The sequence below is a fragment of the Camelina sativa genome, chromosome 1, assembly GCF_030686135.1.
Source record: "Camelina sativa cultivar CO46 ecotype springtype chromosome 1, ASM3068613v1".
NCBI lineage: Eukaryota > Viridiplantae > Streptophyta > Magnoliopsida > Brassicales > Brassicaceae > Camelina > Camelina sativa.
In genome coordinates, this window is record NC_141880.1 from 18221640 (window position 1) to 18248561 (window position 26922).

The window sequence follows — 26922 nt, forward strand, 5'->3', positions numbered from 1 at the left end:
TTTGTCTAATTTGTGCAGGGTGTTGCAGCGGTGTGAAGACAAACATCTGGTGCTGAATTGGGAGAAATGCCACTTCATGGTCAGAGATGGGATAGTGCTGGGACACAAGATTTCTGAAAAGGGGATTGAGGTTGACAAAGCCAAGGTTGAGGTGATGATGAGTTTACAACCGCCTAATTCGGTAAAAGGGATCCGCAGTTTCCTTGGCCACGCTGGTTTCTACAGACGGTTCATTAAGGATTTCTCCAAGATAGCAAGACCACTTACCCAGCTGTTGTGTAAGGAAGTGAAGTTTGATTTCGATTCTGCTTGCTTGGAAGCGTTTCACACGATCAAGGGAGCCTTGGTTAGCGCTCCGATTGTACAACCGCCAGATTGGGACCTTCCCTTTGAGGTCATGACTGATGCGAGTGACTATGCCGTGGGAGCAGTTCTGGGACAGAGAAAAGACAAGAAGCTGCACGTGATATACTACGCCAGCCGCACCTTGGATGAGGCTCAGTGCAAGTACGCTACAACCGAGAAAGAACTTTTAGCGGTTGTGTTTGCTTTTGAGAAGTTCCGATCATACCTTGTTGGTTCGAAAGTGGTTGTTCACACTGATCACGCGGCATTGAGGTATCTACTGACCAAGAAGGATGCAAAAGCAAGGCTACTCCGTTGGATTTTGTTGTTTCAAGAGTTTGACTTGGAGATTAAAGACAAGAAGGGCATTGAGAACGGAGTTGCAGATCACTTATCAAGAATGAGGATAGAAGAAGAGCTACCCTTGGATGATAGCCTTCCTGAAGAACATGTTTACTCGATCGGCATCTTTGATCCTGCCGAGCACATGCTCCGCCTGGTAGCACATGCTCCGAAAACCCCGTGCAAGGCAATCGATACCAACAAACAGCCGAGTTTTCCCTGGTTTGGAGAGTATTCAAACTACCTAGCAGCAGAAAAAGAACCTACTGAGTTTGTGGGGAACAAGAAGAAGAAGTTCCTAAAAGACATAAGGCGGTATTTTTGGGATGAACCTTACCTCTATAGGCATAGCTCGGATGGTGTTTTCAGGAGGTGTGTGACTGAGGAGGAGGTTCCTGGAGTCTTGTTTCATTGCCATAGTTCACCCTATGCTGGACACTTTGCTACTTTCAAAACCGTGTCCAAAGCTCTTCAAGCGGGTTATTGGTGGCCTACCATGTTCAGAGATGCGCAGCGGTTCGTGTCTACTTGCGACACATGTCAGAGACAAGGGAACATCAGCAGGAGGAATGAAATGCCTCAGAATTTCATCTTGGAGGTTGAGGTATTTGATGTTTGGGGAATTGACTTCATGGGACCTTTCCCGAACTCATTCGGCAATGAGTACATATTGGTGGCTGTCGATTACGTGTCCAAGTGGGTAGAAGCTTTGGCCAGCCCCAATAATGATGCAAAGACCGTGCTCAAGATGTTAAAGTCAGTTATTTTCCCACGGTTTGGTGTCCCACGGGTAGTCATTAGCGATGGTGGATCGCATTTCATTAACAAGGTCTTTGAGAGTCTTCTCAAGAAGAATGGAGTGAGGCACAAGGTCGCCACCCCCTACCACCCACAAACAAGCGGCCAAGTTGAGATCTCTAACCGGGAGATTAAGAGCATTTTGCAAAAAACAGTGAACACAACAAGGAAGGATTGGTCTCAGAAGCTAGATGAGGCTCTATGGGCTTATAGAACCGCCTACAAAACACCCCTGGGGACTACACCGTTTCACTTGGTGTATGGTAAGGCGTGTCACCTTCCTTTTGAGCTAGAGTACAAGGCTGCTTGGGCAGTGAAAATGCTGAACTTTGACACTAAGAGCGCCCATGAAAGGAGGAAGATGCAACTGCATGAGCTAGAGGAGATTAGGCACCTCGCCTATGAAAACTCAAAACTCTACAAGGAGCGTACCAAAGCCTACCATGACAAGCGGATCCTCACTAGGACCTTTGCTCCTAATGATCAAGTCTTGTTGTTCAACTCTAGGCTGAAACTGTTTCCCGGAAAGCTAAGATCACGATGGTCCGGACCCTTCACCATCAAGGAGATTAGACCATACGGGGCTGTTGTGTTGCTGGACACAAAAGGAGGAGAATTTGTGGTGAATGGACAGAGGCTGAAGTCGTATCTTGCTATCTCTGAGCATGCAAGGGGTGAGACCGTCGCCCTAGGCGATCCTCCTACTGCCTAAGGAGTTTTCGAGTCAAGCTAATGACTTAAAACAAGCGTTGGGTGGGAGGCAACCCACCAGGTATATATTGCTGAGTTTTTCTTTTTCTTTTTAGGATTTGTTTCTTCTCTTTTCGGTTTCAGGAATGTTGGAAGAAGACGCGGAGCACATGCTCGCAGGACGCGAGCAACCTGATGCACATGCTCGGCGAACTGAGAACCAAAGAAAAAGAGAAGAGCGATTGGACCAGGTAAGTTTAATGAATTTCAGGCCCAGGCCCACCAGGCCCACCAGGTCCAGCTTTTTGACACCCGCGGCTCCCGGAGCACATGCTCTGTTTCCTGGAGCACCTGCTCCATCTGATGTGCGGTGCAACATGGCTATGCACTTCGCTGAGATGATCTGTGCTGCTAAGCACAAGACTTCTGGCCGTACAGAGAGGATTGGCAGCCTTCTCACTCATCTCTTTGAGCACATGCGGATCGATCTGACGAGGTATTCTCGTGTAGAGCAGAGGGAGCGCATTGACATACAGCATCTGGTCCACTCCCGAGTCATCCAGTTAGCCAACCCCTTCTACACATACCGGTACGGTGGCCCTGACGGTAATCAGGGAAGCATTCGCCTCCCAGCTCCTGAGCTTACGCAGCTAGCCACGGTGGATGATCTGCGTTTCTCCCGCGCCCTACTGCTTCTGGGAGATGTTCTGCCTCCACCTACCCAGTTTGATACACCACCAGCGGACTTTGCTAGCTCATCCCACCACCGCGAGGACAGCGTTCCACCATTCACATCATCCGATCCTCAGGGTGAGTTTGATCTCCCACCGATCTCTAATGAGCCTGATACCGCTGAGTACAGGAGATGGATGGTCGAGTCGCAGCAGAAGAACAACAGCTTGATGCGGAGGATCCTGACGGCACTATCTCGCGGTTGCTGTCATTTGTTTTCTTTATCTTTCTTTTTATTGAGTCAGTTTGTCATGTGAGTCGAACCAAAACTTGTGGGAATTAGGACCGAAATCTGTGATGTTTTTAACCATTTGTGAGTTTGACCATTTTTCCTAGTGACCATTGTTGCAGAACTAAGAGTACAGAGACGAGCTAATACCTCTTCACATTCGGACCCTTCTCCTAGCCAGAAAAGCTTCATCCCATTAAGGTTTCACCGGAAAGACTTAGACTCTACTTTATTGGAACCTAACCGGATTTAAATTCTTCTCGTTTTGGGCATTAGGATAGGGAACGTGTCACATATTCAGGACTTCTTATTCATTTTGCCAATCTTGCTGATCCTGAATAGCTAGCTCATTTTAAGTTAGTACCCACCCCGAGCCTAACCTCCTTTCAAACCACTTGCACTTGTATTTTTGTTTTCTCATTCTGTGCAGCTATGTGCAAAACGGTCGGGGAGAGCAGGACTGACACTATCTCTAACTCGCTCTTGCTGGAGAACCAAAGAGGAAAAAGCCGGACGGACAGAGCACGTGCTCTAACCCAGCGAGCACATGGTCCGAAATTATATAAATCCAAGTCCGCGAGTTGTTTTGAGCAGAGAGAGAGCCTAGGATACGGTCCGCATCCTCCTGGGGCAATATTAGAAGAAGATCCCCCATCATCCTTCATATGTCTAAAAAAAAAAAAAAAAAAAAACGTTTAAGGATGATGGAAAGGGACCAGAGCTAGTGTTACACACCCCCGAGCATGCGTTGTACCCTGAGGAGAAAAGAGAGGCTGAGTTTGAGAAGATAAGAAGAGGAGAGTGATTAGAGGTTGTGGACATCAATGAGTCCACTCTCCCTTACCATTTTGTGCGATATCCTGCACCTCTTTCGAAGTAATGATAACCCCTAAACACTCTATAGCTCCACCATTAAAATAGCCTTTTATCTACCAAGCCTCGATTTCACTAGCTTAATGCCCTTAATGAGAAGCTCACGCCAATTTTAATTGAATGTAAAGAGTCTTTGTCTGGAAAGTGATATTTTTCTGGGTTTGATTGCCAATTATGGTTCTGGTTTTGGAGATGTTTGCTGGAGAATTTTATCGGTATAGCTTGTTCTAACACATGTGGTCTGCAGGTCATGGTCTACTCACGGTTTCTGAGATTTTTGCGAGTTCCCACCTTGGCTCTCTTGGCGCTTGGTTTGAGTTTGTTTGAGGACAAACAAAGATCTAAGTCCGGGGGAGTTGATATGTTACGGTTTTGACTCACTTTGACCCCGTTTATTTGATAGTTTTGCAGTTGTTTATGTCCTTTTCAGGTTATAATAAGAGGCTAGGAAGCTAAAAGCAAGGATTAGAACAGCAGGAGCAATCGGAGCAGAAAGGAGTTGAATTGGAGCTGAAAAGCTGATTTTAGACCCAGGAGCACATGCTCCTGATTTCCGAGCACATGCTCCCAACTCTACGGTTTCATGACGACACGTGGCAAGCATCTAGGCGCTGATTCCCTGCCTAATTCCCCTTATTTTAGGCGATCCTTTGTAAAAGAAAGAGGGCTGAGATCGCTTTTTTAATAGGGAGATTTGAATTTGGAATCTTTCCTTATTTTTCTCTACTTGTATGCTATTTAACCTAGGGTTTTTAGGAGAGAGAGGGGGGACCTTTTCTTTTGGTTTTTGAGCGACGCTTTTGTGAGAGGAAGAAGAGCGGCTACCTTGTGAAGCATATTCTGAACCCTTGTGATTTTTATATTTTTATGCTATTGAATTTCTCATCTATGTTGGTTACTCATTTCTCTATGTCTGAGTAGTTTTCTTTGCTAGATTAGGGGTTTCAAAAGGGGTTTCATGGGTTAGCAACAGAACACAAATAGGGCTTTATATAATCGATTGTCTTCACTATTGTTAGACTTAATGCTTAGGTTGATTTGATCACCCAATCTATGATTCTAGGTTTATCTATTCATCAAAAGTGTAATAGGTTGCTAGAAAAGACATTAGTGGGCAAATTATCCTAGACCTGCGAAAGTTGATGTGTAGGTGATTTGTGAACTTATCATTCCTGTTCTTTAATGCTTGTCTGCGATTCTGGGCTCAAACGACAGTTTAGGGTTTATGGACCGCCGAGCATGTGCTCCGGATGTCTGAGCATGTGCTCCGCGTTTCCGCACAGAATCGATCAGATAGAGTTATTGATACCACGACAGTGGATCAGTTTATATTTATGTTTGAGTTCTAGACTGGTACTTAATCTATACCCTGAATAGTTGTTTAGTTGCTATCTCTGAAATTCCCGAGAATTATCCCTGATCTAGTGTTTTGTTTATTGCCTTTTTTATACCGTTTTAGTCGTGTTACTGTTACCAAACAAACCCAACTTCGAATTGTCTTAGCTTGAAATTGAACCAATAGAATCATAGAGTAAAACTTGGTCTTCGTGGGATTCGACCCCTAAGTACTACTTCTTTGCTGTGCACTTGCAGTAGGAAAATAGGATTTAAAACTCTATGTATCAAGTTTTTGGCGCCGTTGCCGGGGATCAAATTTTTACCTTTGGTTTTCGGCGAAATTACTAGACTAAGACCTTACTGATTTGTCTTTCTGCTTCTTCTTTGCGTGTGTTTCAGGTGCATGCCAAGAAGATCTACAAGAAGAAACAACACCGAAGAACTTGTTGCTTTGTCAGCCGCAGAGCTCTCTTTGGCAGAAAGAACAAACCGCAAGAACAGAAAGTTTCAATCCGTCAACATGGGTGACAATAGAAACAATGAGGATATGGCTGCCGAGTTGCAGCAACTTCGACAATAGTTGGGGCAGTTGCTCCATGCTCAACACGAAAGAGCCGCGCCGCCACAACCGTCCATAGGGGACAAGGACAACCCGCATGTGTTCTACACCAACCGAGCGGCGATTGTTCCTCCCACCATCCCGAGACAAGATTTTGAGATCAAGCCACAGATGATCTCTCTAGTGAAGCAGCACCTATTTCACGGTCTCCCAGCTGAGATTCCGATGGACCACATCGAGAATTTTGAGGAGATATGTAGCACCACTGGTTCAAATGGGATACCGCCAGACTTTCTGAAGTGCAAGCTCTTTCCCTTCTCTCTTGCGGATAGAGCTTCACGTTGGCTGAAGTCATTGCCACCTGGGTCTCTGACATCATGGGAACAGTGTAGATCTGCGTTTTTGGACCATTTCTACACCAAGGCTAAGACCGCTGCCCTGAGGAACAAGATTTCATCGTTCCAACAGCACACTGGAGAAGCCTTCTGCGAGGCTTGGGAGAGGTACAAAGAGTACCGTAGAGAGTGTCCGCACCATGGATTCAGTGATGAAAAGATTATGGGCATTTTCTATGATGGAGTTAACTGGGACTACAGAAACGCTCTCAACTCGGCCAGCAATGGGGATTTTATGACAAAGTCTAAGGAAGAAACATATCAGTTGATTGAGAACCTAGCTGCAAGCTCCAGCAGCAAGGCTCCTGAGTATGACAGGTCCGTGAAGGTCAATAGTGTCGATACGCAAAAGATCGACGAGTTGACAGTCAAGGTGAACCTTCTTCTGAAGGGAAGCCAGAAAACTGTCCATTTTGTCGATGAGACCGGAGACATGCCGCTAGCTCAGGAGATTTGTGATGGAGAGGATGAAATGATGGAGGTTAATTATGTGAGTGGGCAAGGTTTTGTGCAGAACAGGGGTTTCAACCCGAACTACAAAAGCCATCCGAATTTGTCCTATATAAGCACCAACGTGGAGAATCCTCAGGATCAGGTGTATCCGCAGCAAGGAGCTCAGAATCAGATGGGTTATCAGAAAACCTTCTCAAACAACTTCCAAGGCAAACAGTTTGTGCCCACTCAAAACCGTTTCCAAGGGGGGAACCAGCAGACATATACAAGCGCTCAGCAAGCACCGCCTTTCACCAACCAGCAGTTGGGATCTTCACCTGCTAGCAGCTCTCAAGATGAGCTGAAAAACATGATGCAACAACTCTTGGTGAATCAACAAAAAGCTTTAGTGGAAATCAACGCTAAGGTCGATACCATGTACAATGACCTTAATGGGAAGTATGAGGCAGTAATGTCACATGTGAAGAAGCTTGATGTTCAGGTTGCACAGACTGCTGAAGCCGTGAAAAGAACTCCTGGGACACTGCCCGGAAAAGGGGAAGCAAACCCGCGGAACGAGTATGTCAATGCGATTGAGCTAAGGGGAGGAAAGAAGTTACCCCCTAGAGAAGCACCATCCGCTAGGCTTGACAAGGGCAAGGGTATTGCTGAAGAATACCTTCCTCAACATGCTGATGAGACTCCACCGTTGAGTCAAAAAGAAGCCGACGCATCCGGCGAGCATTTCCTCCCACCCAGCGAGCACGTGCTCCCGACTCCCGATCAGACCGTTCTTACTGAGGTACCTCCTGCACGCGTGTACACCCCTAGGGTTCCTTACCCTGTTCCTCCTAAGAAATCTCGCAAGGATTTGGAGGATGCAAAATGCAAGGAGATGTTGAGAGAATTGACGGTAAAACTACCCTTGGCTGATGTTGTTCAGATGATACCTGCTTTGAAGAGATATGTGAAAGGGTTAGTTTCTGGGAGAGTGTCAGAGGAAGAGAACGTGATGATGGTTTCAAGAGAGTGCAATGCTGTGCTGCAAAACAAAGTGCTAAAGAAGAGAGATGATCCAAGGCGATTTGTCTTATCCGTGAGAATCGGTAAAACGATTTTTGCAAACTCCCTCTGTGATCTAGGTTCCAGTGTGAACCTTATGCCATATTCAGTGGCTAAAAGGCTGGGATACACGAAGTTCAAGTCTACACGGATTTCGTTAGTATTCGCGGATAGATCCACCAAGCGCCCCATAGGAGTGTTGGAGGATTTACATGTCCAGATAGGGGACACGCTTATACCAGCAGACTTTGTGGTTCTGGAACTTGAAGAAGAACCACGTGACCCACTGATCTTGGGTAGATCATTCTTATGCACAGCTTGTGCGATTATAGATGTGCAAGGGGGAGCGATCGATCTCCAGCTGGGGGATATGATCGCAAGGTTTGAGATGAATAAGCTGCTAGACGATGAGAACCAATCAGGGGAGGAATCCGCCGAGGGAGCACCTGCTCCGGATTCCGGAGCACATGCTCCGGTAAAGTCAGCGGACGGTCTTTGGAGCGAGTTAAGAGCTCCAAAGGTAGAGCTAAAACCACTTCCAGCCGAGCTAAAGTACGCGTTCCTAGGTCCTAACTCTACATACCCCGTGATAGTGAACTCTGAACTAAACAATGTAGAGACCGCTTTGCTCCTTTGTGAACTTAGGAAGTATAGAAATGCTCTAGGGTATTCACTAGATGACATCCCAGGAATCTCACCAGATCTTTGCATGCATAGGATACATCTAGAAGATGAATCAATGACTTCGGTAGAACATCAGAGGAGGTTGAACCCGAATCTAAAGGATGTTGTTAAGAAAGAGATAATGAAACTTCTAGATGCGGGTGTAATTTATGCTATTTCTTATAGTTCCTGGATTAGTCAAGTTCATGTAGTCCCTAAGAAAGGTGGAATTACAGTGGTTAAGAATGATAAGGATTAGTTGATTCCTACTAGGACAGTTACGGGACATCGCATGTGCATAGACTATAGAAAATTTAATCCTGCGACCCGTAAGGATCATTTTCCTTTGCCGTTTATTGATCAAATGCTTGAGAGATTGGCTAACCATCCTTACTACTGTTTCTTAGATGGCTATTCAGGTTTCTTTCAGATCCCAATCCATCCCGACGATCAAGAGAAGACCACATTCACATGTCCTTACGGCACCTTTGCTTACCGCAGAATGCCGTTTGGCTTGTGCAATGCACCAGCGACCTTCCAACGATGCATGATGTCCATTTTCACTGACCTGATTGAGGATATAATGGAAGTTTTCATGGACGATTTCTCCGTCTATGGGAGCTCCTTTTCCGTTTGTTTGTCTAATTTGTGCAGGGTGTTGCAGCGGTGTGAAGACAAACATCTGGTGCTGAATTGGGAGAAATGCCACTTCATGGTCAGAGATGGGATAGTGCTGGGACACAAGATTTCTGAAAAGGGGATTGAGGTTGACAAAGCCAAGGTTGAGGTGATGATGAGTTTACAACCGCCTAATTCGGTAAAAGGGATCTGCAGTTTCCTTGGCCACGCTGGTTTCTACAGACTGTTCATTAAGGATTTCTCCAAGATAGCAAGACCACTTACCCAGCTGTTGTGTAAGGAAGTGAAGTTTGATTTCGATTCTGCTTGCTTGGAAGCGTTTCACACGATCAAGGGAGCCTTGGTTAGCGCTCCGATTGTACAACCGCCAGATTGGGACCTTCCCTTTGAGGTCATGACTGATGCGAGTGACTATGCCGTGGGAGCAGTTCTGGGACAGAGAAAAGACAAGAAGCTGCACGTGATATACTACGTCAGCCGCACCTTGGATGAGGCTCAGTGCAAGTACGCTACAACCGAGAAAGAACTTTTAGCGGTTGTGTTTGCTTTTGAGAAGTTCCGATCATACCTTGTTGGTTCCAAAGTGGTTGTTCACACTGATCACGCGGCATTGAGGTATCTACTGACCAAGAAGGATGCAAAAGCAAGGCTACTCCGTTGGATTTTGTTGTTTCAAGAGTTTGACTTGGAGATTAAAGACAAGAAGGGCATTGAGAACGGAGTTGCAGATCACTTATCAAGAATGAGGATAGAAGAAGAGCTACCCTTGGATGATAGCCTTCCTGAAGAACATGTTTACTCGATCGGCATCTTTGATCCCGCCGAGCACATGCTCCGCCTGGGAGCACATGCTCCGAAAACCCCGTGCAAGGCAATCGATACCAACAAACAGCCGAGTTTTCCCTGGTTTGGAGAGTATTCAAACTACCTAGCAGCAGAAAAAGAACCTACTGAGTTTGTGGGGAACAAGAAGAAGAAGTTCCTAAAAGACATAAGGCGGTATTTTTGGGATGAGCCTTACCTCTATAGGCATAGCTCGGATGGTGTTTTCAGGAGGTGTGTGACTGAGGAGGAGGTTCCTGGAGTCTTGTTTCATTGTCATAGCTCACCCTATGCTGGACACTTTGCTACTTTCAAAACCGTGTCCAAAGCTCTTCAAGCGGGTTATTGGTGGCCTACCATGTTCAGAGATGCGCAGCGGTTCGTGTCTACTTGCGACACATGTCAGAGACAAGGGAACATCAGCAGGAGGAATGAAATGCCTCAGAATTTCATCTTGGAGGTTGAGGTATTTGATGTTTGGGGAATTGACTTCATGGGACCTTTCCCGAACTCATTCGGCAATGAGTACATATTGGTGGCTGTCGATTACGTGTCCAAGTGGGTAGAAGCTTTGGCCAGCCCCAATAATGATGCAAAGACCGTGCTCAAGATGTTAAAGTCAGTTATTTTCCCACGGTTTGGTGTCCCACGGGTAGTCATTAGCGATGGTGGATCGCATTTCATTAACAAGGTCTTTGAGAGTCTTCTCAAGAAGAATGGAGTGAGACACAAGGTCGCCACCCCCTACCACCCACAAACAAGCGGCCAAGTTGAGATCTCTAACCGGGAGATTAAGAGCATTTTGCAAAAAACAGTGAACACAACAAGGAAGGATTGGTCTCAGAAGCTAGATGAGGCTCTATGGGCTTATAGAACCGCCTACAAAACACCCCTGGGGACTACACCGTTTCACTTGGTGTATGGTAAGGCGTGTCACCTTCCTTTTGAGCTAGAGTACAAGGCTGCTTGGGCAGTGAAAATGCTGAACTTTGACACTAAGAGCGCCCATGAAAGGAGGAAGATGCAACTGCATGAGCTAGAGGAGATTAGGCACCTCGCCTATGAAAACTCAAAACTCTACAAGGAGCGTACCAAAGCCTACCATGACAAGCGGATCCTCACTAGGACCTTTGCTCCTAATGATCAAGTCTTGTTGTTCAACTCTAGGCTGAAACTGTTTCCCGGAAAGCTAAGATCACGATGGTCCGGACCCTTCACCATCAAGGAGATTAGACCATACGGGGCTGTTGTGTTGCTGGACACAAAAGGAGGAGAATTTGTGGTGAATGGACAGAGGCTGAAGCCGTATCTTGCTATCTCTGAGCATGCAAGGGGTGAGACCGTCGCCCTAGGCGATCCTCCTAATGCCTAAGGAGTTTTCGAGTCAAGCTAATGACTTAAAACAAGCGTTGGGTGGGAGGCAACCCACCAGGTATATATTGCTGAGTTTTTCTTTTTCTTTTTAGGATTTGTTTCTTCTCTTTTCGGTTTCAGGAATGTTGGAAGAAGACGCGGAGCACATGCTCGCAGGACGCGAGCAACCTGATGCACATGCTCGGCGAACTGAGAACCAAAGAAAAAGAGAAGAGCGATTGGACCAGGTAAGTTTAATGAATTTCAGGCCCAGGCCCACCAGGTCCAGCTTTTTGACACCCGCGGCTCCCAGAGCACATGCTCTGTTTCCTGGAGCACCTGCTCCATCTGATGTGCGGTGCAACATGGCTATGCACTTCGCTGAGATGATCTGTGCTGCTAAGCACAAGACTTCTGGCCGTACAGAGAGGAATTGCAGCCTTCTCACTCATCTCTTTGAGCACATGCGGATCGATCTGACGAGGTATTCTCGTGTAGAGCAGAGGGAGCGCATTGACATACAGCATCTGGTCCACTCCCGAGTCATCCAGTTAGCCAACCCCTTCTACACATACCGGTACGGTGGCCCTGACGGTAATCAGGGGAGCATTCGCCTCCCAGCTCCTGAGCTTACGCAGCTAGCCACGGTGGATGATCTGCGTTTCTCCCGCGCCCCACTGCTTCTGGGAGATGCTCTGCCTCCACCTACCCAGTTTGATCCACCACCAGCGGACTTTGCTAGCTCATCCCACCACCGCGAGGACAGCATTCCACCGTTCACATCATCCGATCCTCAGGGTGAGTTTGATCTCCCACCGATCTCTGATGAGCCTGATACCGCTGAGTACAGGAGATGGATGGTCGAGTCGCAGCAGAAGAACAACAGCTTGATGCGGAGGATCCTGACGGCACTATCTCGCGGTTGCTGTCATTTGTTTTCTTTATCTTTCTTTTTATTGAGTCAGTTTGTCATGTGAGTCGAACCAAAACTTGTGGGAATTAGGACCGAAATCTGTGATGTTTTTAACCATTTGTGAGTTTGACCATTTTTCCTAGTGACCATTGTTGCAGAACTAAGAGTACAGAGACGAGCTAATACCTCTTCACATTCGGACCCTTCTCCTAGCCAGAAAAGCTTCATCCCATTCAGGTTTCACCGGAAAGACTTAGACTCTACTTTATTGGAACCTAACCGGATTTAAATTCTTCTCGTTTTGGGCATTAGGATAGGGAACGTGTCACATATTCAGGACTTCTTATTCATTTTGCCAATCTTGCTGATCCTGAATAGCTAGCTCATTTTAAGTTAGTACCCACCCCGAGCCTAACCTCCTTTCAAACCACTTGCACTTGTATTTTTGTTTTCTCATTCTGTGCAGCTATGTGCAAAACGGTCGGGGAGAGCAGGACTGACACTATCTCTAACTCGCTCTTGCTGGAGAACCAAAGAGGAAAAAGCCGGACGGACAGAGCACGTGCTCTAACCCAGCGAGCACCTGGTCCGAAATTATATAAATCCAAGTCCGCGAGTTGTTTTGAGCAGAGAGAGAGCCTAGGATACAGTCCGCATCCTCCTGGGGCAATATTAGAAGAAGATCCCCCATCATCCTTCATATGTCTAAAAAAAAAAAAAAAAAAAACGTTTAAGGATGATGGAAAGGGACCAGAGCTAGTGTTACACACCCCCGAGCATGCGTTGTACCCTGAGGAGAAAAGAGAGGCTGAGTTTGAGAAGATAAGAAGAGGAGAGTGATTAGAGGTTGTGGACATCAATGAGTCCACTCTCCCTTACCATTTTGTGCGATATCCTGCACCTCTTTCGAAGTAATGATAACCCCTAAACACTCTATAGCTCCACCATTAAAATAGCCTTTTATCTACCAAGCCTCGATTTCACTAGCTTAATGCCCTTAATGAGAAGCTCACGCCAATTTTAATTGAATGTAAAGAGTCATTGTCTGGAAAGTGATATTTTTCTGGGTTTGATTGCCAATTATGGTTCTGGTTTTGGAGATGTTTGCTGGAGAATTTTATCGGTATAGCTTGTTCTAACACATGTGGTCTGCAGGTCATGGTCTACTCACGGTTTCTGAGATTTTTGCGAGTTCCCACCTTGGCTCTCTTGGCGCTTGGTTTGAGTTTGTTTGAGGACAAACAAAGATCTAAGTCCGGGGGAGTTGATATGTTACGGTTTTGACTCACTTTGACCCCGTTTATTTGATAGTTTTGCAGTTGTTTATGTCCTTTTCAGGTTATAATAAGAGGCTAGGAAGCTAAAAGCAAGGATTGGAACAGCAGGAGCAATCGGAGCAGAAAGGAGTTGAATTGGAGCTGAAAAGCTGATTTTAGACCCAGGAGCACATGCTCCTGATTTCCGAGCACATGCTCCCAACTCTACGGTTTCATGACGACACGTGGCAAGCATCTAGGCGCTGATTCCCTGCCTAATTCCCCTTATTTTAGGCGATCCTTTGTAAGAGAAAGAGGGCTGAGATCGCTTTTTTAATAGGGAGATTTGAATTTGGAATCTTTCCTTATATTTCTCTACTTGTATGCTATTTAACCTAGGGTTTTTAGGAGAGAGAGGGGGGACCTTTTCTTTTGGTTTTTGAGCGACGCTTTTGTGAGAGGGAGAAGAGCGGCTACCTTGTGAAGCATATTCTGAACCCTTGTGATTTTTATATTTTTATGCTATTGAATTTCTCATCTATGTTGGTTACTCATTTCTCTATGTCTGAGTAGTTTTCTTTGCTAGATTAGGGGTTTCAAAAGGGGTTTCATGGGTTAGCAACAGAACACAAATAGGGCTTTATATAATCGATTGTCTTCACTATTGTTAGACTTAATGCTTAGGTTGATTTGATCACCCAATCTATGATTCTAGGTTTATCTATTCATCAAAAGTGTAATAGGTTGCTAGAAAAGACATTAGTGGGCAAATTATCCTAGACCTGCGAAAGTTGATGTGTAGGTGATTTGTGAACTTATCATTCCTGTTCTTTAATGCTTGTCTGCGATTCTGGGCTCAAACGACAGTTTAGGGTTTATGGACCGCCGAGCATGTGCTCCGGATGTCTGAGCATGTGCTCCGCGTTTCAGCACAGAATCGATCAGATAGAGTTATTGATACCACGACAGTGGATCAGTTTATATTTATGTTTGAGTTCTAGACTGGTACTTAATCTATACCCTGAATAGTTGTTTAGTTGCTATCTCTGAAATTCCCGAGAATTATCCCTGATCTAGTGTTTTGTTTATTGCCTTTTTTATACCGTTTTAGTCGTGTTACTGTTACCAAACAAACCCAACTTCGAATTGTCTTAGCTTGAAATTGAACCAATAGAATCATAGAGTAAAACTTGGTCTTCGTGGAATTCGACCCCTAAGTACTACTTCTTTGCTGTGCACTTGCAGTAGGAAAATAGGATTTAAAACTCTATGTATCAAGTTTTTGGCGCCGTTGCCGGGGATCAAATTTTTACCTTTGGTTTTCGGCGAAATTACTAGACTAAGACCTTACTGATTTGTCTTTCTGCTTCTTCTTTGCGTGTGTTTCAGGTGCATGCCAAGAAGATCTACAAGAAGAAACAACACCGAAGAACTAGTTGCTTTGTCAGCCGCAGAGCTCTCTTTGGCAGAAAGAACAAACCGCAAGAACAGAAAGTTTCAATCCGTCAACATGGGTGACAATAGAAAAAATGAGGATATGGCTGCCGAGTTGCAGCAACTTCGACAATAGTTGGGGCAGTTGCTCCATGCTCAACACGAAAGAGCCGCGCCGCCACAACCGTCCATAGGGGACAAGGACAACCCGCATGTGTTCTACACCAACCGAGCGGCGATTGTTCCTCCCACCATCCCGAGACAAGATTTTGAGATCAAGCCACAGATGATCTCTCTAGTGAAGCAGCACCTATTTCACGGTCTCCCAGCTGAGATTCCGATGGACCACATCGAGAATTTTGAGGAGATATGTAGCACCACTGGTTCAAATGGGATACCGCCAGACTTTCTGAAGTGCAAGCTCTTTCCCTTCTCTCTTGCGGATAGAGCTTCACGTTGGCTGAAGTCATTGCCACCTGGGTCTCTGACATCATGGGAACAGTGTAGATCTGCGTTTTTGGACCATTTCTACACCAAGGCTAAGACCGCTGCCCTGAGGAACAAGATTTCATCGTTCCAACAGCACACTGGAGAAGCCTTCTGCGAGGCTTGGGAGAGGTACAAAGAGTACCGTAGAGAGTGTCCGCACCATGGATTCAGTGATGAAAAGATTATGGGCATTTTCTATGATGGAGTTAACTGGGACTACAGAAACGCTCTCAACTCGGCCAGCAATGGGGATTTTATGACAAAGTCTAAGGAAGAAACATATCAGTTGATTGAGAACCTAGCTGCAAGCTCCAGCAGCAAGGCTCCTGCGTATGACAGGTCCGTGAAGGTCAATAGTGTCGATACGCAAAAGATCGACGAGTTGACAGCCAAGGTGAACCTTCTTCTGAAGGGAAGCCAGAAAACTGTCCATTTTGTCGATGAGACCGGAGACATGCCGCTAGCTCAGGAGATTTGTGATGGAGAGGATGAAACGATGGAGGTTAATTATGTGAGTGGGCAAGGTTTTGTGCAGAACAGGGGTTTCAACCCGAACTACAAAAGCCATCCGAATTTGTCCTATAGAAGCACCAACGTGGAGAATCCTCAGGATCAGGTGTATCCGCAGCAAGGAGCTCAGAATCAGATGGGTTATCAGAAAACCTTCTCAAACAACTTCCAAGGCAAACAGTTTGTGCCCACTCAAAACCGTTTCCAAGGGGGGAACCAGCAGGCATATACAAGCGCTCAGCAAGCACCGCCTTTCACCAACCAGCAGTTGGGATCTTCACCTGCTAGCAGCTCTCAAGATGAGCTGAAAAACATGATGCAACAACTCTTGGTGAATCAACAAAAAGCTTTAGTGGAAATCAACGCTAAGGTCGATACCATGTACAATGACCTTAATGGGAAGTATGAGGCAGTAATGTCACATGTGAAGAAGCTTGATATTCAGGTTGCACAGACTGCTGAAGCCGTGAAAAGAACTCCTGGGACACTGCCCGGAAAAGGGGAAGCAAACCCGCGGAACGAGTATGTCAATGCGATTGAGCTAAGGGGAGGAAAGAAGTTACCCCCTAGAGAAGCACCATCCGCTAGGCTTGACAAGGGCAAGGGTATTGCTGAAGAATACCTTCCTCAACATGCTACTGAGACTCCACCGTTGAGTCAAAAAGAAGCCGACGCATCCGGCGAGCATGTGCTCCCACCCAGCGAGCATGTGCTCCCACCCAGCGAGCACGTGCTCCCGACTCCCGATCAGACCGTTCCTACTGAGGTACCTCCTGCACGCGTGTACACCCCTAGGGTTCCTTACCCTGTTCCTCCTAAGAAATCTCACAAGGATTTGGAAGATGCAAAATGCAAGGAGATGTTGAGAGAATTGACAGTAAAACTACCCCTAGCTGATGCTGTTCAGATGATACCTGCTTTGAAGAGATATGTGAAAGGGTTAGTTTCTGGGAGAGTGTCAGAGGAAGAGAACGTGATGATGGTTTCAAGAGAGTGCAGTGCTGTGCTGCAAAACAAAGTGCTAAAGAAGAGAGATGATCCAGGGCGATTTGTCTTATCCGTGAGAATCGGTAAAACGATTTTTGCAAACTCCCTCTGTGATCTAGGTTCCAGTGTGAACCTTATGCCATATTCAGTGGATAAAAGGCTGGGATACACGAAGTTCAAGTCTACACGGATTTTGTTAGTATTCGCGGATAGATCCACCAAGCGCCCCATAGGAGTGTTGGAGGATTTACATGTCCAGATAGGGGACACGCTTATACCAGCAGACTTTGTGGTTCTGGAACTTGAAGAAGAACCACGTGACCCCCTGATCTTGGGTAGATCATTCTTATGCACAGCTGGTGCGATTATAGATGTGGAAGGGGGAGCGATCGATCTCCAGCTGGGGGATATGATCGCAAGGTTTGAGATGAATAAGCTGTTAGACGATGAGAACCAATCAGGGGAGGAATCCGCCGAGGGAGCACCTGCTCCGGATTCCGGAGCACATGCTCCGGTAAAATCAGCGGACGGTCCTTGGAGCGAGTTAAGAGCTCCAAAGGTAGAGCTAAAACCACTTCCAGCCGAGCTAAGGTATGCGTTCCTAGGTCCTAACTCTACATACCCCATGATAGTGAACTCTGAACTAAACAATGTAGAGACCGCTTTGCTCCTTTGTGAACTTAGGAAGTATAGAAATGCTCTAGGGTATTCACTAGATGGCATCCCAGGAATCTCACCAGATCTTTGCATGCATAGGATACATCTAGAAGATGAATCAATGACTTCGGTAGAACATCAAAGGAGGTTGAACCAGAATCTAAAGGATGTTGTTAAGAAAGAGATAATGAAACTTCTAGATGCGGGTGTAATTTATGCTATTTCTGATAGTTCCTGGATTAGTCCAGTTCATGTAGTCCCTAAGAAAGGTGGAATTACAGTGGTTAAGAATGATAAGGATGAGTTGATTCCTACTAGGACAGTTGCCGTTTATGATCAAATGCTTGAGAGATTGGCTAACCATCCTTACTACTGTTTCTTAGATGGCTATTCAGGTTTCTTTCAGATCCCAATCCATCCCGACGATCAAGAGAAGACCACATTCACATGTCCTTACGACACCTTTGCTTACCGCAGAATGCCGTTTGGCTTGTGCAATGCACCAGCGACCTTCCAACGATGCATGATGTCCATTTTCACTGACCTGATTGAGGATATAATGGAAGTTTTCATGGACGATTTCTCCGTCTATGGGAGCTCCTTTTCCGTTTGTTTGTCTAATTTGTGCAGGGTGTTGCAGCGGTGTGAAGACAAACATCTGGTGCTGAATTGGGAGAAATGCCACTTCATGGTCAGAGATGGGATAGTGCTGGGACACAAGATTTCTGAAAAGGGGATTGAGGTTGACAAAGCCAAGGTTGAGGTGATGATGAGTTTACAACCGCCTAATTCGGTAAAAGGGATCCGCAGTTTCCTTGGCCACGCCAGTTTCTACAGACAGTTCATTAAGGATTTCTCCAAGATAGCAAGACCACTTACCCAGCTGTTGTGTAAGGAAGTGAAGTTTGATTTCGATTCTGCTTGCTTGGAAGCGTTTCACACGATCAAGGAAGCCTTGGTTAGCGCTCCGATTGTACAACCGCCAGATTGGGACCTTCCCTTTGAGGTCATGACTGATGCGAGTGACTATGCCGTGGGAGCAGTTCTGGGACAGAGAAAAGACAAGAAGCTGCACGTGATATACTACGCCAGCCGCACCTTGGATGAGGCTCAGTGCAAGTACGCTACAACCGAGAAAGAACTTTTAGCGGTTGTGTTTGCTTTTGAGAAGTTCCAATCATACCTTGTTGGTTCCAAAGTGGTTGTTCACACTGATCACGCGGCATTGAGGTATCTACTGACCAAGAAAGATGCAAAAGCAAGGCTACTCCGTTGGATTTTGTTGTTTCAAGAGTTTGACTTGGAGATTAAAGACAAGAAGGGCATTGAGAACGGAGTTGCAGATCACTTATCAAGAATGAGGATAGAAGAAGAGCTACCCTTGGATGATAGCCTTCCTGAAGAACATGTTTACTCGATCGGCATCTTTGATCCCGCCGAGCACATGCTCCGCCTGGGAGCACATGCTCCGAAAACCCCGTGCAAGGCAATCGATACCAACAAACAGCCGAGTTTTCCCTGGTTTGGAGAGTATGCAAACTACCTAGCAGCAGAGAAAGAACCTACTGAGTTTGTGGGGAATAAGAAGAAGAAGTTCCTAAAAGACATAAGGCGGTATTTTTGGGATGAGCCTTACCTCTATAGGCATTGCTCGGATGGTGTTTTCAGGAGGTGTGTGACTGAGGAGGAGGTTCCTGGAGTCTTGTTTTATTGCCATAGCTCACCCTATGCCTTTCCAGTTAGAATATCGAGGAGCTTCTCTAAATTCTGTGATAATCTTTTCTCCCAACAACTTTCCAATGTCTGGAATTGCCTCCATCACCCATATTTGAAATGCATATGAGAAACCATCTAATGCATAGCTATTGATCTTCTTCAAATCTTCTCTTTTTTCTATGATAGACTTAGCAAGACTTTTAAAAGCTTTAAGACCCCAAGGATAAGTCCTCACCTTATCAAGATCCATTACCATCTGGATGTATTTGAGTGGAATATACTTTTTCTCATCCTTAGCCATAACCAACCCAGCTATCACAAGAAGATACACCAATTTGATCTTATCTACCTCATTCCATTTGTGAATTACAGGTAAGTGCACATCAACCAAGCTCTTAATGCTAATAGTCGGACCTTTTCTCTTCATCAATTTGCTCCAAAACCCACCATCATCTTTCCAATTCTCTAAATCACAACTAGAATCGCCAGTGCATTTGAGCCCAGTCACAGCATGACTTCCCTCCAAACACAAACCATATCTCTCTTTTTTTCTTTGTAACCAATTGCCTAGACATCATGTTGTGTATCAAACGCCCTGAATACCCTAAACCATTCTCGTAGATTGCAAAGACATGTGAAAAGACTGGATCATTCTTCACTTTCTCATACTCTTTAGGTAATGCTTGTTTGACTTTGCCCAAGATAGAAATTCGACAGGAATTGTTAATCTTCTTCACTTGTGGCTTAAATCCATCTCTAAATAGGCGTTTAGGAAATTCTGTTTCCATAGCTACACAAAAAAAAAAATTAAGAAAAATGAAATTCATTTGTATGAATCCAAACCCCTATCCTAACACATGATGAACATGATCGATTAGCTATACTAACTGTAAACTATTTTTAAGTTTACAATCAATGAAGTCTTAACATATAGAAACTATATTGACATCAACCAAAAGCAAAACTTGGAGGCCGATACATTATCAAATTTGGGGAAGAAAAAACACAAATTTCAATCGATACATTATCAAATTTGGGGAAAAAAAATTGTCCCACAACAATCAATCACATATAGAAACTATATTGACATCACCCAAAAGCAAAACATGTGTTGCCGATACATTATCAAATTTGGGGAAAAAATCAAATTTGGGGGAAAAAAACACAACCACAACAATCCAAACAAACAATTGCATGCATCGATTGAGAGAGAGAGAGAGAGAGAGAGAAATCGATTGGAAATAGATTTGGGGAAAAAATTTGAAATAGATTTGGGGAAAAAACTCAATTGTGTCGAGAGAGGGAGAGAGAGAGAGAGAGAGAGAGAGAGAGAGAGAGAGAGAGAGAGAAGCTACCGGAGTAGTCGTCGACAGGAGAAGCTACCGGAGTCGTCGATCCTCGCCGGTGGGAGAAGCTACCGGAGTCGTCGATTCTCGCCGGTGAGAGAAAAAAGGGTGTTGATATCTCCTGAGAAAGAGAAAGTAATGTCGAGATTTTTTATTTTTTGTTTTAAATCAATGTCGAGATTTTGTAAAAAAAAATGAGGAAATGGATTAAAAAAAAGAAGTATGTTTTTATTAAATTTAAGAAGTATACAAAAAAGAAGAAATACAGAAAAAGGAAATTTTGGGTTTTTTCTACAATTAAGGGTTTAATTGAGTTATTAAGGGTATAATTGAGTTTTTCTGTATTTTAAAACCTACTCTACCAAACTTCAAAAAAAAAGCATAATGAGACAAATTGAAGAAAAAATGTCCTTTTAAATCAATTTTCCCTTATTTATTTTCCGCTCTCAACATCATCTTCTTTCGTAGAAAACTTCTCTCTTACTTTGTGGCCATCCGTTTTCTTAGTTTGTCACCTTTAGCTTCGTCAACAATTTAGTCATGTCTATTTCTGCTTACACCATTTATACCTAGCCTCGGGACAATTTTGGGTCCCATTACTCGTCGCTGCTAGTGACTCATCCTGAAAAGCATAGAATTTTGGATAATATCCGGAGTATTTATTGAATTCTGTGGGAGTTTTAACTTTTCCTTTCTGGCCGAGATGAATCGTGAGGAACTCTCCACTTCGAATACTACGCAGTCTTTGAAATATATTTTAGCGGATGCAGGCTGTATTTCTCTCTTTCTCCAACACTCGTTATGTACCTCCATCACCTCGACATTGCTTTCCCGCATATTACATCCAACATACTCCAGTACACTTATGTACCCTTATAGTAACGGAAGAGGCATAACATAAATCTTTGAGCTCTTATGTATATGCAGTTCATCACTGACCGGGAACGTTGTCGTCAATCCAGCCCTTAATCATAATTTTACGACCAAAACTATAAAATCACATTCCTCGCCAAATACGCAAAATCACATTTTCCCACCAAAATTACATAATCACATTTTCTAACCAAAACCACAAAAATCATATTTTTCGCTAAAATCGCAAAATCACATTTTCCGGCAAAGACAGCAAAATCACATTTTCCCGCCAAAACTGCAAAAATCACATTTTTGGCAAAACCGCAAAAAATTCAATAATAATTTATAAATTATTAGTTGTAAATATATTTTATATAGGTAACTGAAATTAATGTGGTGAAAATGAAGTTATTAAAAAAGTATATTAATACATACATATTTTAGTCATTTATTATCAAATTTTTGTCATTAGATGAAACAAAACTAAACCAAACAAACACATTTTCATTCATATGCATCATCTAGATGATCCATTTTTTGGCATTGTTCGTTTGGCCATTTTACATTTAGATGAATCATTTGGATGGAAATGCCAAATGACCAAAAAACTGCTGATTTGTACTGAAGGAAAAGTTTAGCCGTTTAGAACTTACTATGTCACAACTTTCCTTGTCTTGTTTTTATCATTACAACACATATTTAGGTTAATTGTTTGCTTACCTAAACCACAAAACATTACCTAGCCCATTATATATAAGTGGGCTTAATTGATTGATTACATGGCCCAATGACCTTTTTGCTTTATCTCCTTCTTCTCCCTACCCAACTTCTTCCTTCTTGTTCTTCTTTAATCTCTTCTCATGTTTAGCGATTGAATGGAGAGTCAATCTCTAACACTCCCTCTTGACTTGCGTACTCAATTGTTGAAAGCTGGTCCATGGATTTGATATCCTTCACTCCTAAATTCTCTCTGGTGTTCTCTTCACGCGACAAGTATGTTCCCTTCACAACATCTGCAAAACTTATTGGTAAGTTCTTATGCTCCCTCTGCTCCCTCATCGCCTTGATCTTCATAGTCTCATCAGTTTCTTTCAAAATCGCCTCTTGCTTGGATTACAATCTGTTTTTTGCCCTTTTGTGATTCTTATCAAGCTTGGTTGAATCTTGAATCTTTTCCTTGTTTTGCAGGTAGTCTTATTAGTAATTCAGGTCATCGATCTCCTCCTTCACCTTAGAATGGATCCCCTTTTCGAGATCTACAAAACTCACAAATAATTGATATTGCTCCTTCATTGTTTCATTCTTTACCTTAGCAATTATGATTGAGTTTGACCCAATTTCTAATTTGTTTCTCATCATGACAGATCCCTTGTTCTTTTAATGTGTTTATGAAATCTGGCGCTTCTTTTTCCGCATGTTGGTCTCATTACAAGCCAAATCTTCAATCTCCATCTTAAACAGGTGCCTTACATGTGAGTTTCTCTGTTTTTTTTTTCAACTTTTTCTTGTCTTTCATAGTGAGGCTCTTCTTTTTGCATTCTTTCTCATTAATCCTTTGAATCCGATTCATCTTAAGATTTTTTAGCTTCTTCTTATCTCTTTTGAACTTGTTCAGTTCTCCCTCTTGTAGGTATCTTTTTGCAGCAACCCTTACAGATTCTCCATCTCCCTTATTCGGTGTGTTGGATATTGTTTCGATCCAATCATGTATTTTCCTTTCCTCTTTTTGATCATTACTCTGACCGAGTTTGATACCCAATGTCTTTTGAATTCCAACTGCATGTTTTTCTTTGGGAGGCAGGAGATTTGTGACATTGCAGCTGATAAGCTCCCTCTCCTTATGTTCTTTGACTAATCCTTGTTTTGATTGTACCTTTGATTTCTCTTCATAAATTTGATCAGTTTTCAGTTTAGATTTTTCCAACTCTGCTTTCATAACATCTTGAACCTCTCCCAGGCCAGAGTGCAGCTTACATATTTTTCCTTTGTATTGACCTGAGAAGCATCTCAATCTAGCAGTTCATCCATACTTTGTGAGTTATTCTTTCTCTGGTTCTCAACTGCTTTTTGACTTATCGCCTTGGTTCCTTCAACATTCTCTCTTTGTTTAGTGGTTGCAAGCTCTTTACCACCGACTTCACCTTCATTCTCTTTCATCGGGTGTTCAACAAGTTAGTATGTCATCCTTTGAAACCATTCTCTGTGATTGTGGCATTGCTGCATATTACTTGATTCCCCTACTTGAATATCCTGGTCCATTGTGGGACATGTTACTCCTTTAACCACACAATGTGACAATCATTCTTCACTTTTCTGTAGGTTCTCCGATTCAACATTTCAGTAGACTTCACCATGACTTCCAGGTCCATTTTCTACCTTCCTCTGTGATGTCTCTCCTTGTTTTTAATTTTTAATTTTTAATTTTTGGAACTCAATTGAATAGCATCCATTTGTCATGGGTGCGTTGAATAATTTCTTCCCTTCTTGATTAGTGATTGTTCATCATGATCCACTGAACATAACACCATAGCCACTTTTCATTAGCTGATGAACACTTAGATAGTTGTGTGCCAAGCTAGGCGTAAAGAGGACATCTCTTATTGCCCTTTTTCTCGTTTAAGTCATAACTGTGACTTTACCCTTTCCTTTTGCTTGAATAACATCACCACTGCATAAACTCACACGTGTTCTAGTGCTTTTGTTTAACTGTGAGAACCAACTTTCTTTTCTAGCCATGTAGCACGTAGCTCCACTGTCAATCAACCAGATACATCTATTACTTGTGATTTGGTCATAAATTGTTGTAAACAACCCTTCTATTGGGTTGTCTTGTTCTTGGTCTTACATATTCGTTTGTACTTGCATTTGTGATTCAGCTTGAGCTTGCATCTGAGTTTGGTTATGCTTGAGCCTCTGATCTCTAGCATAGTTTCCTGGTTTTCCACATATGAAATAACCTCCTCTTAGTCTGAATTGAGTGTTCTGTTGAGAGTTGATAGTCTTGTTCATGTAGTTGCATTCCTCATCACTATGATTGTTCCTCTTGCATCCATTGCACCATTTCTGTTGAGATGACTCAGATCTGGTTACTCTTTGCATGTTTTGAGTGTGGTGTGACCTTCGAAATCTTGCTGCAAATGTCCCCTTTGCATTTCCACTGTTCCTATCATCCAATCTTTTCTCTTAACCTTGTAAGGCATTGACTACCTCAACCACTGTTATGGTTGCAAGGTACTTTGTGTGCTCTATGACTCCCACATATGAGTCAAACCTCTCTTGCAAGGAGCATAATATCTTAGAGACAACCATGCTCTTTGGTAACTCTTCCCCATGAGATCTCATTTCATTTCCCAGCTCAACTACCTTCTTAGTGAACTCTACAATTGTCTCTCTCTCTCTCTCTTCTTGTTATAGGTTGTAAAAGTTAGCCCTTTGTCTCTGCAGCATTATCATGGACCCTTTTGTATCTCCTTAAAATCTGAGCTTCAACACCTCCCATGCATCTTTTGAGGTTTCAGCCACCGAGAGGTAAGTACGAAAGATCTCATTAGTAACAACACTAAACAATAGTTGTCAGGCTGTTTGGTCTTTCATTCCCATTCCCCTGATTTCTTATTCTCATCTTGTCCAGGTGTGGACAATTTAAGTGACTTAGGGACTCCTTCTATTACAATCGTCCACAATCTTTTAGATTTCAGTAAGGCCTTCATCTTTATCACCCACAAGCTATAACTTTTTCCATCACATACTGGAACCACTTGAAGATTCTACATCTCTACTTACTACACGTAAGAGATTCCAAATTACCTTAAGTTTTAGCTTCTTGTTTCTTGCTGAGCTTCTATAACTCGGCTTGTGCCTGTTGTTTTCTTTTGTGCAGAAAACTCAACTTTACAAACTCCAAGATCGAAGTAGCTATGATACCATGTTGATTTGTACTGAAGGAAAAGTTTTAGCCGCTTAGAACTTACTTTGTCACAACTTTCCTTGTCTTGTTTACCATTACAACACATATTTATACTACTAATTTTAGGGTAATTGTTTGCTTACATAAACCACAAAACATTACCTAGTCCACTATACATAAGTGGGCTTAATTGATTACATGGCCCAATGGCCCTTTTGCTTTATCTTCTTCTTCACCTACGACAACTTCTTCTGCTTTCTTTGTTCTTGTCTCTTCTTCCTTCTTCTTCATGTTGAGCGATTGAGTGGATAGTCAATCCCCAACACAAACAAGTTCTTTATAAGTATATGTGTGTGTATAAAATCATAAGCTGTTAACTATAGGTGATGAGTTCAAGCCTCAAATTTTTTATTTAAATTATATATCTTATTATATAAAGTTTGGTTCTCAAAAGTTAGTAACTCACCAGATCGTGACACGTGTTAGTTTTAATGATCAGAAATCAAAGTTAAAAACTCACCAGATCGTGACACGTGTTAGTTTTAACGATTAGAAATCAAAGTTAGAAACTCACCATATCATGACATTTGTCAGTTTTAACGATTAAATATCCAAATTAGTAACTCATCAGATCGTAACACGTGTCAGTTTTAACGATCAGAAATCACATATCAAAGTTAGTAACTCATCAGTTTTCAAAATTGGTAAAACGATGCATAAGATAATCGTAATTTTATTATATTAAAAAAACTTTGTTAATCCTAAAAGGAAAAAAAATGTAAATACACCCCTCTATATAAGTAAACAAAATAATTTCGACTAGCTTTGTTTTTCTTGGTAAATTTTTTTCATTGTTTTTTAGTAACCTTTTGTTTGAAGCATCATTGTTCTTGAACAAGTATTGAAGTCAATTTGTTTGTTGACTAATCAAAGCAACTATATAAAAAGATTCCTAGATATTACTACATGTTTTTGTTGTCGTTTTTTTGAATTTTGTTTCGTTTCTCAAATTCACAATGCATATTACGTAAACTTTAATTTTGAAGTGTTAACAAAGTTTCTTATGCATAATACCTAAAGTTTTTGGAATTAACAATTTTCTCACGATGTTATTATTATTTCTATTAATTTACAGAACATGTAGCATAAAAAAATGAATACACAAATGCATTTTGTTCAAAAATATTGCACAAAAAAATATACACAAATTTTTTTACTGGGAAGACAAATTTTCCTTATTTTTTAAAACCAAAATATACTCTTACTTTTACCTTTTCAGTTTGGAATAGGTAAGATTAATATGTTGACCAAAAAAAAAATGGAAGATTAATATATGCATCTTCTTTTCTAATACTGTATTTTAAAAATTATTGTAGTAGTTTTAGATTGTTTTATTTAATTTATATTTTCCTCTTTGAATTATTTGAGATTCATATATTACCGTGCTTATAATTTTCTATTATTTCATTAATAATGTCAAATTAATTTTCTTCTAATTTCTCAACCTTGATTGGTTGGTCATAGACTTTTTTTTTTTTGCAAACATAATCATTACCATTCGTTCAATCTCAAAAGGAGAT

The 26922-nt window shown here is 42.8% G+C and overlaps 1 protein-coding gene, 1 long non-coding RNA gene and 2 other non-coding genes across 4 annotated transcripts; 2 read left to right on the plus strand and 2 right to left on the minus strand.

Annotated features, from left to right (window-relative positions):
• Window positions 1-397: 397 nt before the first annotated feature.
• Window positions 398-19201, plus strand: LOC147950078 (uncharacterized). Its single transcript, XM_087512183.1, has 8 exons — window positions 398-410; window positions 588-809; window positions 897-1078; window positions 1202-1957; window positions 6816-6822; window positions 8866-9573; window positions 17902-18854; window positions 19187-19201. The coding sequence occupies exons 1-8, from the start codon at window positions 398-400 to the stop codon at window positions 19199-19201; spliced, it is 2856 nt and encodes a 951-aa protein (XP_087368309.1).
• LOC147950079 (small nucleolar RNA R71) lies at window positions 6342-6448 on the minus strand. The gene has a single exon (XR_015565517.1). It is a non-coding gene; the product is annotated as a small nucleolar RNA R71 (small nucleolar RNA).
• On the minus strand, window positions 15426-15532 carry LOC147950080 (small nucleolar RNA R71). Its single transcript, XR_015565518.1, has one exon. It is a non-coding gene; the product is annotated as a small nucleolar RNA R71 (small nucleolar RNA).
• Window positions 19202-24834: 5633 nt separating the features above from the next.
• LOC147950081 (uncharacterized) lies at window positions 24835-25564 on the plus strand. The gene is made up of 3 exons (XR_015556504.1): window positions 24835-24963; window positions 25067-25223; window positions 25316-25564. It is a non-coding gene; the product is annotated as an uncharacterized LOC147950081 (long non-coding RNA).
• Window positions 25565-26922: the final 1358 nt, after the last annotated feature.

Coding starts and splice junctions, on each gene's coding strand:
- LOC147950078 (XM_087512183.1), top strand. Junction 810..896: donor AGAACATGTTTACTCGATCG/GCATCTTTGATC, acceptor CCAACAAACAGC/CGAGTTTTCCCTGGTTTGGA. Junction 1,079..1,201: donor GGTGTGTGACTGAGGAGGAG/GTTCCTGGAGTC, acceptor AGAGATGCGCAG/CGGTTCGTGTCTACTTGCGA.